The following is a 13,258-nucleotide window of genomic DNA, read 5'->3' on the forward strand; positions in this document are numbered from 1 at the left end:
TGTACAATTAGGCATAATTGGCATATCAATATGCAAAAGTTAAAAGGATTAACCCTCTTAAAACTAATGAGCATTTCTGTATCCAGCTGCTAAATGAGACAAAATTAGCATTTTTCACTTTTGGGCAGGATTTTATCATGCAGTTTCTCATTGTTGATATTACCTTGTTACATAACTTTAGTTTGGGGGATAGTATGCTGGACTGTTACAGAGCAAGGGCTCTAAAAAAAAGTTAAATTAGACATAAATATTCCCTGCCGCATCCCAATAGCCATAGCAGGTACAATATATGTACACTGGCTGAGAGCTGAAAAGTTGCTTTGTGTTACATTTGTTTAGTAGCTAATTATATAAAAGCGGAGTTTTACTGAGTATATGTCATTTTACCAAGCAAACTTGGCTCTGATATAATAGACTGAAAGCTTGCCATGCTACTAATTCCCTATTTCAATTCTTTTCATCTCTTTTCGCCATGCAGAATTTTCTGACTAGATATTGACAGACCAAAAGTGTTTTGGCGTATTTACTTAACTAAGCCTCTTAAAGTTGTTTGCTAACACCCAAACTAAAAGCAAAATTCCTAAGGATCCAAATGTTTTCCAATACATGCTTAAAATGCAATGTAAATGCAATGCCAAGTTAAAAGACCACTGAAATATCAATTGCATGTATAAACTGCATACTGACAGATCTGAATCTGTGCATGTGCCTTGTGAAGAATTTGGGGGAAAGTATTAGCAGGAGTAGTCTCTGGCTGTCCAAGGGCCTAGAGAAAACAAAATTCAGCTGATAAATACACACACACTCTCAGACAAATATATATACATTTAGTGATCGTGTAATTTCGTGGCATACTTTTTCAGTATGCTTATAAACTTTACTTTTGCATTTAAAGGCACACAGACCCCTACTGAAAGATACACATTACCAGTATGCTAAGCAAAGCCAATTATTTTGTGCTAGAAGGAAAAAAAGATCTATCCTGATTCCCTATTTGGAAATTTTCAGTTTTGAAGAGTCTGCCTCTCTTTAGATCATTATAGTCCATAAAGTATCCACTGGTCATGCTTATTTTATATTTTACATTGACTGAATATTTTTGTATGATTTTCTGAGAGATTTTTCTTTTTTTAAACTAGAAATAGCTGAATAAGGGACTTCATATTACCCTTTCTCCACCCATATTAGGCATGTGCATTATACTATATATTCTATTAATAAATGGGTCAAATCCTCTTTACCCAACTTATGCAAAACCTACTGACTCCAGTGGATTAAAGCAATCAGCATTTGGCACATTTTGAACAATCAACAGAACTACATATTTATAAAACGTACTTAAAAAAATAAATAAAATTAACACTCTGGACATAAAGGGCAAAAAAAAAATAGGCACAGATCTAGAAAGATCGCTGGTGATTTATAGAGAAGAAAATACATAATTTTCTCTAAGGGATTTGTTGTATTCTAAAGCATTTGCTGTGATGCTTGTAAGCACACCTGGGGCTATACTTTTGAAGGTGGACAGATTATTTTCTGCAGTGTGACAAAGAAGGACATGTATCATACATCAGTAGGGCCATATGCACTTGTGCATTTTGTAGTAGTAAAGATGCAAATAGGGGATGCAGAAGCTAACTGATGCAAAAGCAAAATGTAGATTCGTGGGGGTTTTCGTTATTTATTTGCTATGGAAATGCTTGAGCATTGTGCAAAGGTTGAAATTGATATTAATGTAGAGTTTAAGGAGCACAAATCATGAAGCTGGACACACACTGTGGTAAGCAAGGGCTCTTTCTGTGCTTAATGTTAGTGTCTGAACCAGCAATGTAAATGAATATTTGCTATTTTCATCTCTTAAACCCCAGGGAAGTGCATTTTGCTTCATTCAGAACAACTTCGAACAATGAAATGTCTTTTTTTATTGGTGTCTATATTAAGAATTAGAGCCTATTTAGACATTCCGAAATGTTAATGTATTAGAGCTTTTTCTTATTAGGTTAAACAGACTGGTAGGTTTATTTATCTCTCTAATACATTATCAGAGGAACAGGAAGCAATCTTCTTTTGTTTCTTACTCCTGTGATCATAGAACACTTGCCAAAGTTATGGCTAGCCAAAAAAGACAGAAATAAAATTGCTAAAAATATAAGCCTTCTGTTTAGCAGAGTTTTTGAGCCATATTTTGAAATTGTAGGGCTTGTACATGTTTACTTCAAACCAAGCTTATAGTCAAGTTTGAGGCTTTGTTTGTATAGATTGTCCTGAAGTAGATCCTGATATTTAATTAAAATGACACTAAATCACATTGAATTGATAAGACTTGGCATCTCAAACAAAGGTAATTGCCCGTATTGGTTTTGTACAAAAATAGAGCTGCTTGGAAAATGTGCAGCCAACACAGACTGTCAACTCCATTTATAGATCAATATGTGAAAACCATTGATCAGGCAGGCATGTGTAACAGTAACACTTTGCATTTATTTGTTGTTTTTATACCATGTTAAGGCTTACAGGATTATCGGCTTCCAAAATATTTTGACTTCCTCATAAATATGTTATCTGTTTAATGTTAATTACAAGACAGACTCCAGCCCTCTTTTAGAGTATTTTCAGTTTCATTGCTATGGGTAGTTTTAGCTGAAATGGATTATTTCAATCTCTGAGAGATCATCACAGCTTCTTTTATAGTGTAGTCTATTTAGGGAAAGTTTCTGAGGATTCATTTTTTCCGAGTTTACTCTTTTTCCTGGAGGAAAAAAAAAAAAAAAAAAAGACAAACACACACAAAAAAAAAAAAAACACCACACAAATCTTGACAAAATATTTCCAGAAGCAGAAAACTTCCTGCTTTCAAAGTTGTATATATTGGAGTTGGAAGGTGACAAATATTCTCTTTATTGTGTTCTAGCAGTGACTGCCCAGGCTTTATTCTCCCCAGATTTTATCATCATGCACTAGTCCATTATTTATGCATCTACTTTTATCACTGTGAGGAAGGAGCTGTGTTCCCTTCAAGGTGTTACACAAATCATATACTAGCACAGGGACTGAAATAGAAAAATATATGAGATTCCCATGACTAGTGAGGTAGTTGTTAATAAATGCAAGCTTGCATTGATGAGCCCAGTGTTCCCCCGAATAATTCAGGGCAGGTAGGAAAGAAATAGATTTGAGGGAAAGCAGTGAGTCCATAAGCACAGGTCTGGTTTTGCTTCTGGAGCAGGAATACCGTAAAAAAAAAAAAAAGGCAACCAGAAAATACAAATGGAAAAAAAAAAAAAAAATCTTTTGGGTAACATTAGTCGTTCTCCTTTCTAGTGCAGGAGAATGAGAAATGAGATGTCATATGTCCCCTTACTTTATTCACACTGGTTTTGTACTTTCAAATTCAATATCTAGTGTGTGTTGTGCCTGCAGACCTGCTCGCTCAGCCCTTGGCTCTCATTTTCCATCCATTTTTGTCTGCTTTTCCCCACTTGAGGGGCAGGCCTCATGTTTGAAACCGTAAACTCCTGTGTTTTAGGGACTGAAAGCAGAATATACATTAGGATATTCTACGGTTCGAATTACCTTCTATAAACAAGTTTCTTCATTGGAGGAATGCAAGTTGTCTCCCAACCCTTTTTCAGGATCCTGTTTTGTCTGCAGGCATTTTTTCAGCTGCATATCAGAACAAGGCTCAGATTGAAGCCTTTTGCTTTTCTGATTTTTCTTTTTTCTAATTTTTCTTACGTATAGCTTGTGAGAAGATATTCTTTGTTGCATATATGTATTATAGCACTTCAACCAAAATAAACTTGGCTAGAAAGGAAGTTAATTTTTTTGTTAAACCAGCCATTTATTTCTCCTCCATACATTTTCACTGTACCATTTCAGCTGCATTGCTTGATAGGCAGCATCATAATGAGATCATAGAAAAATGAAATAACCAGCACCTATTTCTTCTTAAAAGCAAGGATAAACTCATTTCAGCTCCATTAAGGAAGTGGTGAATGTAACTTGTTTGGCTTCCTTGTTAAGCCAAACTGAAGTTCAGATGAGTTGGAAATGCTGATTTTGACTTTTACTCAGTGTGACAGAAGGATAGAAAAAAAAAAAAAAAAAAGGTTTAAAAAAAATCCGGTTTTTTTTTTTTTTTTTTTTTTTTTTTCAATCTTACATTATCTCATGCTGTGAAAATCTTTACTCTATTTACCAAGCACAAATTAGTCTTGCCAAAGGTTCTGAAAGTTTGCTACTTCAGCTTAGATCCTAAAACTTCAAAGAGAGATGCAACTCTACAAATTAGTGTATGTGCTCTGCCATGGCTATTTTAACTTGAACTTAACTAAATTCGTTTATAATTTAGTACTGATTGAATGCTGCCATAAATGTACATGGGATACATTTTTTAAAGTTAGCCCTCTGATTACTAATTTGAATAAAAAACTCTAACCTTGTTAGCATCTGGACTTATTTCCATAATAACAACCCCTTCAGAACCTACAAAGTAATGAATAATTGACAACAAATGAAATGTTTTGATAGTTGTCGGCACAAAGCATGTTTAATGTTTTGTGTTGCTTCCTAGCTAATTATGTAGATGACACATTTGTCAGACCTTGACTGCCATTAGAAACGTGTTTCCAGAGGGGAGAAAAACAGGCTATTCATAGAGTAATTAACTAGAATGCTCAATGACCTGTGAGAGATTCAAATGGCTGCCAGTTCAGACATTGTTTTGTTACAGAAGCAGAGGGGTAATTAAAATTCCAAATTACAGTGCTATGATGAAGCATTTGTTTGTTGACAGTATACTCTTACTCTAGTTTGTTAATTCTTTTTTAAATTGCTTCTAATCCATTTTATAGCTTTAGGAGCTCCGTCTTTGAATTTACCGACAACTAATATTATGGCAAATTGTTCTTCAGTGGAGCTCTGCGGGCTTGGGGAGCACAAGGTGGGTGGGATGGTGTAGCTGTGCTTTCCCTGAACCGGCACACCATGTGCTGTCACCCAGACGCGGCCAACGCGGCATATCTTGCGAAGTGGTACGTTCGTAACGCCGCGCTGGGGGAGATGTCTGGTTACGGGAAGAAGGAGTAATGGTAATCAAATTGAGGAAGGTATCCACAGATGTCAGAGGGAAAGCCCTGACGAGGCCGGTAGGTGAGTGCTTTGGGATGCCCGATTCAGGGCAGAGCACTGGAGGCCGACCAGCTGCGTGGAGAAACCAGGCCCCATACGTGAAGGACGGGGCATTTCCTAAGAGTCGCCCGTGTCTTTGCCAGCACCCTTCGCAAGCAGCAGTGGACGTGACAGGACGAGGCGTCCGCTCCCGCAGGAACGGGGGCTCTGCAAGTGCAAAGTGTTAAAGTTCCCCGAACAATGAGCTAAACGCGAGCCCGAGTGGAATATTTATTTACTTTGCCAAAAGTGAGAAAGCAGTTTTGTTAAAGAGATCTGACAGAAGTAACATGGTGTTTGATGCAGGGGAGCTGACAGCGGCATGGAGTGAGCGCTGATTATCCTGAAGACACTGTCAGCTAGGATTGATTTCCACTTTCTCCGTTTATGTAACGGTTCCTGTAATACAGCTGACCCCAAATCACGTTACCTTGTCATTTCTCTGCATGGATCAAGAAGAGATGAGCTGAAAATAGCTAGGCACTGACCTTGAACTTGCCAGAAAAGCGAGAAGTGACAGCGGGGGGTTGCGGCACGGTCCCCGCACGGAGGCGGGCGGCTGCTCTGTGGCGGCGGCAGCACAAGGGGGCAGAGCAGCACCAGGGATCCCAGGTGAAGCAGGAGTCGGCAGCTGATGCTACCGAAGCACGAGTCCAGGCCAAATGGCTTTTTTTTTTTTTTTTTTTTTTTTTTAATTGGAGGGATGCTATGCTAGATAGGAAAAGAGCTGCTGACTCCAAAATCTTGATGTTCCCATCATCTGTCGCTTGGAAATAGGAATATTCGAAGCGATGCTTAATAGTGAAATACCTTCCCAACTGAAAGCATTGCTAGGAAGTTTTGCATCCTCTCTGTGAATACCTTTCCATCATTTTCCTAGGATCTCGTGAAAGAATGAAACAGTTTTATTATCCTTAATAGAGTTGTCTATGATTTGAGGGATGCTTGACAGGATCAATGCATTCCTCAAAGCCTACAGATCCCTTTGAGTTTCACAGAGAATTTGATGTAAACCTGATGGGATAAACTTAAAAAAAAAAAAAAAAAAAAAAAGACTAAAAAAATAGATATTTTTTTCTTCAGCTGTGACATTTCTTTTCTAAAGTATGCCCTGAGGGGGGGGAAAAAGTCAGTTGTGAAAATATTATTTCATTTACCATCTAAAAACATGCTCTACTTTTGTTTTGTACTTTCATTTGTGCTTGCCTCTCAGCATTCCTTTTTGTCTTTGGTGCTGGTAGTGGCTGTGAAGACAGGAGGATGTGGTTCTCGGGGTGTCACTGCAGGTGTGAGAGCTTGGGGCACAACCAGGAAACTCATAGCCACTCACAGTAAGTTAGCCATCCACAGTTCCCACCTTCATTTGGCAACACCAGGGCACGTGTCCCTGCTGGAAAGGGGGTGACAGTCTGTCCAACGCAGGCCTTGCTCCTCTGCCTATCATCTGGTGGTTCCCTTAAACACGGGCCTTTTCACCCAGCGAGGGTCAGAGTCTTCCTGTCAGGACACACAGGGAAAGACAAGGGGCAAATAGTTGGTTCGTTTGTTCTTCTTTTGAAATTTTACTGTATTGTGTGGAATAAAGATGGAAATTTATGGTAAGGTCAGTTTTTGGCCACATCACATATGTCTTGTTTAAGAGCAGGGTGCAGTTGCAAGCAGGCATTGTTTCTCGGTGGTACCTGGTGACTGGGACTGTGTATAGAAGAAAAAAGGAAAATGCACCCCTCCCCTTCATTCTTTCCATCAAAAAATGTGCAAAAATTATGAATTTGATATTAAATTAGGTGAATTGGAGCAGCTCCAAATGTTTCTCTCCCTTATGTCTTTGTTTGTTCAAAGCCAAAGGACAATCATGGGGTTCTATTAAGAGCTTGGAGCTCAAAACTTGCTTGTTCCAAACTGCCAAATAAGGCTTTTGGTCTGTCCTGGTAAGGAAACTGAAGAGAATATGAAAACATAGACATGAGATTTTAAATAGTCAGAAATTAATATTTTCTGAATAATATTACTTTCAGTAATTTAACATCTAATTTAAATTGAAATAATCTCAGTGCTTTTTGTGCTTCATTATTTCATAGGCCATTCCACAAATCCTCATTGTTTGTTTGCTTGTTTAGTAGGAAAAACTTATTTCCTGTATCTGCTCTGAATGTGCTTTCAGGCTTTTCGTTTTCTGGTATGCTATCCTGCAAATAGTGACTCTCAAATATACAGATTGTTAATGATACTGAAGTTACCACCCTGATGTTAAATGTCCCAAAGCATTATGCTCGAGCATGTGCAGGGAAGAGCACTGATGCTGGTGAAAGGACTAGAAAGAAGACATATGAGGAGTGACTGAGGGAATTGGGATTGTTTAGTCTGGAGAAAAAAAAAAAAAAAAAAAAATGGCTGAGGAGAGGAGACCTCATTGCTCTCTCCAACTACCTGAAAAGAGGTTGCAGAAAGGAGGGGTGTAGGTCTCCTTTCTCAGGGGACAAGAGATAGGACATGAGGAAATGGCCTCAGGTCACACCAGGGGAGGTTTAGATTGGACATTAGGAATAATTTCTTCATGCAGAAGGAGGTCAAGCATTGGAACAGGCTGCCCAAGGAAACAGTGTAATTCCCATCCCTGGAAGGACTTAAGAGATGTGGGGATGTGGCACTTAGGGACATGGTTTAGTGATGGGACTCTGTAGGTCAGGTTGGTGGTTGGTTGAACTTGGTGGTCTTGAAGGTCTTTTCCAAGCTAAATGATTCTGTGATTCTGTGAAAGCTACATGTTTTTGCTACAAGTGTGAGATAGCAACATGCCACAATGTTAGAGAGAGATCATTTTATATACTTATTATTTCACTTGGCCTGCATGATAGACTTCTCTTGTATTTATTCACTGCAATCAAGTGGAGAAGGAGCTGATCTAGAACTTGCGGTGTTTCTCCTGATCCCAAGCTCTTTGTTGGACTGACAAGAGATTTTTAGTCCTTTCTTCTGTTTCTGTATCCACAAAACAGAACTGAGGATGATGCTTATCTCCTTTGCACACTTTCCCAAGTCTGCCTCAGAGCTGGGTTGACTGTTATGTTTCAATCATGCTCATTACGTAGATAATTTTGTTCTCGTCATATTAACTCTATTAATTGAAATAGAATTATTCCACAATTATAGCTAGTGTAACTGAGAGGGGAACTTGGCCCCAGGCCCTGTACATTTTCCTTGTCTATATTCTCTGTGCTTAACTATTTCACTATTAAAAAAAAAAAAAAAAGTCTTTTGGCTTCTCCGTTAATCAGTTCTGTTCCCTTGATTCTATACCCATGTGCTTTTAGGCTGCATTGTTTCTCCCAGGCTTTTCATGTTTTGTAATATATATTTCAAAATGTATAGTTAGAAGTATTGTTTAAAAGGGTCTCTTTGGCAATATGTGTCCATGGACACTGACAAGGAACATAAGCTGTGGAATTATATTCCTCTTCCACTATTTTTATTAAGTACTGTATTACAGCTAAATTGTGTCATCTAACACACTTCCTTTCAAAACACCATAAGATTTGAAATATGTAGGTACTGAAACTGAGCTGATATCAAACTTCCCATAGCTAGTCCTGGGCACCTGACCCGCACAGTTTCCCACAGGGTAAAAGTAAGCTCCATTTCTTCAAATTTCCAATGAGAAGGGACATGTGTCTCCTTGCATTGCGTTACATTATATCACACCATGTGATGCAAAGTGACCCAATGCAACATGACAGGAGAGGTAAAGAACCAGTTTTTTTTTTTTATCTTTTTTTACTGCGCTGAAATAATTGCACTACAGATACGATGAAATGGGGATCAAGTTATTTTGCGCGTGCCCTAAATACACGCGTTATTACACAATATAGGGACATGCACACTAAATGTTGTTTAATACACTCAGAAGAGATTTTAAAACAGACAGTGCAGTGCCCTTGTTAGGCAATGTGCCTATTCTTAGACAAACAGTTGACAGCAGCATTCTCCTGCCCTAAATCAGATCAAATCCCCTTTGAAGCCAGTGGTTCTTTTGCAGGAAAAAAGAAGCGTAGGATCAGATCCAGTCACGTTAACACAGCAGTATTTTATTTTCTGTTTGATTTCTTGTTTGGTGAGATTCATGTCCTTAATGGAAGCAGGTGCTGATCATCTGTGTTCATCTGTGCGTTTATGGACGTGTGTGCATACACACACAGCGATTTCACATCCATGGCAAAACTGAAATTCAAGCCTTGCCCTTCGGAGGGCCCAAGACCCTACACCTTGAGAGAAAGAAGGAACTTGGCTGCTCAGTGTACAGTCTGTGGAAAAAAAATAAATAAATAAATATTTTTTTTCTTTGTTTTTCAGTGAGAAGTAATACATTACTGAATATGGCTTAACTTTAGAAAGAGTTATGCTCTTCTTTTCCTGTTTATTGTCTATCTAAGCTGCCACGTACTCTGAAAGTTACAGTAAAAATTTGCATTTAGGAGTACAGCTGAAACACAAACCCAGCAAAAATGTGCTATCCTTTCTAATCTCTGAATCTTCCCCCAGTTTTGGAATCAAATTTGAAAGGTTGTGAAATACTCTATCCCATTTTCCCTCACTTTCCTCTCCCAGAGCTCTGCAAGGAAGATTGTTTTCCTGGATCTTCCATCCATGGCCAGCAATGGAAGCACTGCAGCTGTGATGAGTGAATCTGTTCTCATGACATTTGTAGCCCCAAGGCAGGTAGAAAACCCAGAGAAGCATCCAAACTTTTGTGTGTTTATTTGGACCAAACCTGAGTTTCCGACCAACTGAGCTTTACATCAGCAGTTCTGTTATCCTTAAGAGCTCATTCTTCTTGACTGTGAATCTGAAATCAGACTTGTACTTTATAATCTCATTACACACAAAAAAATAAACAAACAATGTTTAAAAATTAAAGTGCCAGGTGCCAACTCTTTTCAGTAGTTGGCTACTTCAACTTTGAGCTTTCCATTTTTTATCAGCAAATTATAAACCGAAAATTCACTGCTCCCAGTTTAGATCTTTCTCAAAATTAAAGTGTAAATCTAAAGTGGCCACCTGTAAGCACTAAAACCTGAAGACATTTGGACACAAGTTAAACAAATGGTTTTTAAAAACTGCCAATTGGTTGCATCAGGTTTTAAGAATAACTTTGCAAGGAAGATCCAAAATTTGTGTTTTAAGCTTTTCAGTACTGATTTATTATTATTATTATTATTTTTTTTTTGGTTGGGGGGGAGGGGCAGGAGGCAACTCTCTCTCTATATATGTATTTTAGTCAAGAAATTGAAGAGCTGTGAAAAGAAATAACATGCCTGTAGACAAACTCTTACAGGAGACTAAAGGTGACAGCACCACAAACATCTCAAAAACACAGGAAAGGTTGGGGCAGTGGGGTGTTGGTGGTGAAAACTATGGAGCAGGCAGGGAGTTGAAGGACCTGGAGGTGGATGGGTGGGCTGTGAGAAGCAGGGTGGTGAAGCTGAATTTACTTCAGGTGTGTAGAGTGGTGGGTTTCGGCTGGATAAAGGGTTGTCCTCCTGATCTGCAGAGCTGGTGCTCTGCTGGTTTTCTGGGAGGGTGCTGGTGCTTGCCTTAGAGATGTGAGTTAGGAAGGAACTCCTCATCTCTCCTGTGGCTCAGCTGAAAGCTATGCAATGCATGTTCAGGTAGGTGTGGATTTCCATGTATGGTACTTTGTAGAGCATTTTTAATTATACAGAACTTGGCCAAAACTCCTAACCCTTCAGTCTTGTGGGTCATATGAGCTTTATTATGCTCTAAACAAGAGAGATTCCCCAATGTTCCCTGAGCTTTTAACGTGCCTGCATGCCACCAGTCTCTTAAAAAGTGGCACTGTTTTCCAGGAATCTTGTTTGTTTTTATTCTTTTTCCTTCATGTAAATTTTTTCAAGGTTTTATTGCAGATGAGCCTGATTACATGAAAATTTACCTTTAAAATACTTCCCACTTATCACACAGTTTCCTTACCTAGAAAATCCCAGTGCAGCCACTGCTAATGCTTGATAAGATTTGTACCTGGTAAATTCTAAATTACATTAATGCACAAACCCAGCGATGCCAGGCTCCCTATTGTTACAGTTATTAAAGCTGTAACTGAAATGATATCTCTCATATTGATCTTCAGCGAGCAGCTCTTATCCAGAAGCTTTGTTTCACATTAAAGACACTAATGATTGTCTCCACAAAATGAGCAGCTTAATAGTTAGAAAAAGTTAAATGGAAAAAAGAAAAAAACTTTGATAGTCACCTTTGATAGCTCTTCATTCCAACATCTCTCATAGCCACAAAGTGCAAGCCAAGCATTAATAGACCTTTTAATAAAATAACTTAAAAGAAATCAATGGGATTTCTCACAAAGCCTAATTTCCAGCAAGATATATTATTTAAATATTTGTATTCCTTTTGAACCGCTCATGTCCTCCCATAGCTGCCAGATTTCTTCCTGGAATTTCTCAGGGTATCTTTTTAGAGTGTTCACTCATTACTTTTTGTTTTATTATAATTATTATTTATTACCTTATTGAGAATTTTTTAAAAATTATGAAAATATATGTACTGTGGTCTTCTAAGGCTGACAAAATTGGAGGGAGATCTGGAGACAGAGAAGCCATTGTGAATATTTATTTGTGGGATAGGGGGCAGTTAAGTCAGATGTGTACTAACTAGGAGACCTTTTAGGGCAGCCAAAGGTACTTTGGTTCCTTCGTGGACTTTAAGAGAACTTTTTCCATCCTTAACTTCAAGTGAAAATGGTAATGTCCTATCAGTAGAGCTCTTCAGCTGCCATTGTCTATGGGTGGTCTCTGGTAGTTAGATTCTTGTGGTCTTATGTGACGCTTATGTGAAATATGTTCAGGCAAAGGTATGCACATAAGATGAAACGAGGTCCTGTAAAACATGTTCTTACTTCCCCAAATGTCTTCATCACATTTTATTTGATTTCTGATTGCTGGATGAAGAGAGCAGAATGTTATTAACAAGAACATTGTGATAAAGGCCTGCAAGACCTGAGGAGCTGACTAAGGTTGGAGTTCATGGGTGAAGTGATTGTTGCCCTTGATTTTTTTTTTTTTTTTTCCCCCCTGGGACTTCTGGGTAGGTTTTCTGTTAGTTTTTACTTTGTTTGTTTGTTTTGGCTTAGCGTGAAGAGCAGCTGTTGGATTTCTTTTTGGATTTAACTAGATTTCTCTTTTTTTCCCTCATTTTTGGCAACAGCAGCCAGAATGCAAGATAGGTATTTCCATCAGTTCATGTAATAAAAGCAGAGAAATTCACGTGAAATTTTTCCATCCTCTGATCTCATTTATTGTATTTGATATGTGATATGTATCTATTTAGAGATTGGTATCAAAGGGAAATTTTTCTGTTTTGTTTTTCTCTCTCATGACCAACCAGCAGAAAACCACAAATTGTTCTATCCAACTTCTTTGGCAAAGCCAATTCATATTTACTCTTTTACATAAATAGGGATGTAGTAAGCTGGTGAGGTAGAACCTGAGGTATCAAATCAATTTATGCTACTACAGGCAGTAGTTAAACAGAGGTGATACCCTTTGTGGCATGGCTTTCCCCTGCTATGCTCCATTCTACAGTAACAATTAGGTCAAATCCTTCCTGCATTGCGTGTTCATAAAGGAAATCAGAAAATAACGAAGAGTATTGTGTTGAAGAGAAGAAAGATAGTGGAAAAAAAGTACAGAACAGTGGGCTACACTGAGTTCTGCAGCCAGAAAACAGCGTTTCCCTCGTCTCTCAGGATCACATGCACCCTGGGTGCTCAGCCCGTATTTCTGCTGTGTTTTTCCCAGGCTCCAGTGGAAAAGCCTGGATTAAGCTAATGCAGGGACATGTTTTGGACGCTTATTATTTATTAAAATTTTAGTTCCAGGTTTCAAAAACAATTAGGGAAACTGCTTAATAGGAAAATGACTCTAATTACTTGGTAATTGAGGTTATCTGCTTCATATTATTCAAAACATAAATTGTGTTGACACTTGTATCCAGATATGATTACTTAATAAACAGACTGAAGATGCATCAGGAATGCATGCCCCCCTCCCTCCCTCCC

The 13,258-nt window shown here is 38.3% G+C and overlaps 1 protein-coding gene across 4 annotated transcripts in view; it reads left to right on the plus strand.

Moving 5' to 3' along the window:
* The window catches only part of ARHGAP15 (Rho GTPase activating protein 15), a 332,778-nt gene that overhangs the window by 19,601 nt on the left and 299,919 nt on the right, over positions 1-13,258 (plus strand). The window contains exon 1 of one of the 4 annotated variants that reach the window (XM_035331543.1): positions 10,639-10,835. The exons of the other annotated variants lie outside the window; for them this stretch is intronic. Coding sequence (XP_035187434.1) covers positions 10,824-10,835 — 12 coding nt within the window. The 5' untranslated portion in view covers positions 10,639-10,823. Of the gene's footprint in view, positions 1-10,638; positions 10,836-13,258 lie in introns of those variants that run through there. 4 annotated transcript variants of the gene reach the window in all.

The sequence above is a fragment of the Oxyura jamaicensis genome, chromosome 7, assembly GCF_011077185.1.
Source record: "Oxyura jamaicensis isolate SHBP4307 breed ruddy duck chromosome 7, BPBGC_Ojam_1.0, whole genome shotgun sequence".
In the NCBI taxonomy this organism is placed as follows: Eukaryota; Metazoa; Chordata; class Aves; order Anseriformes; family Anatidae; genus Oxyura; species Oxyura jamaicensis.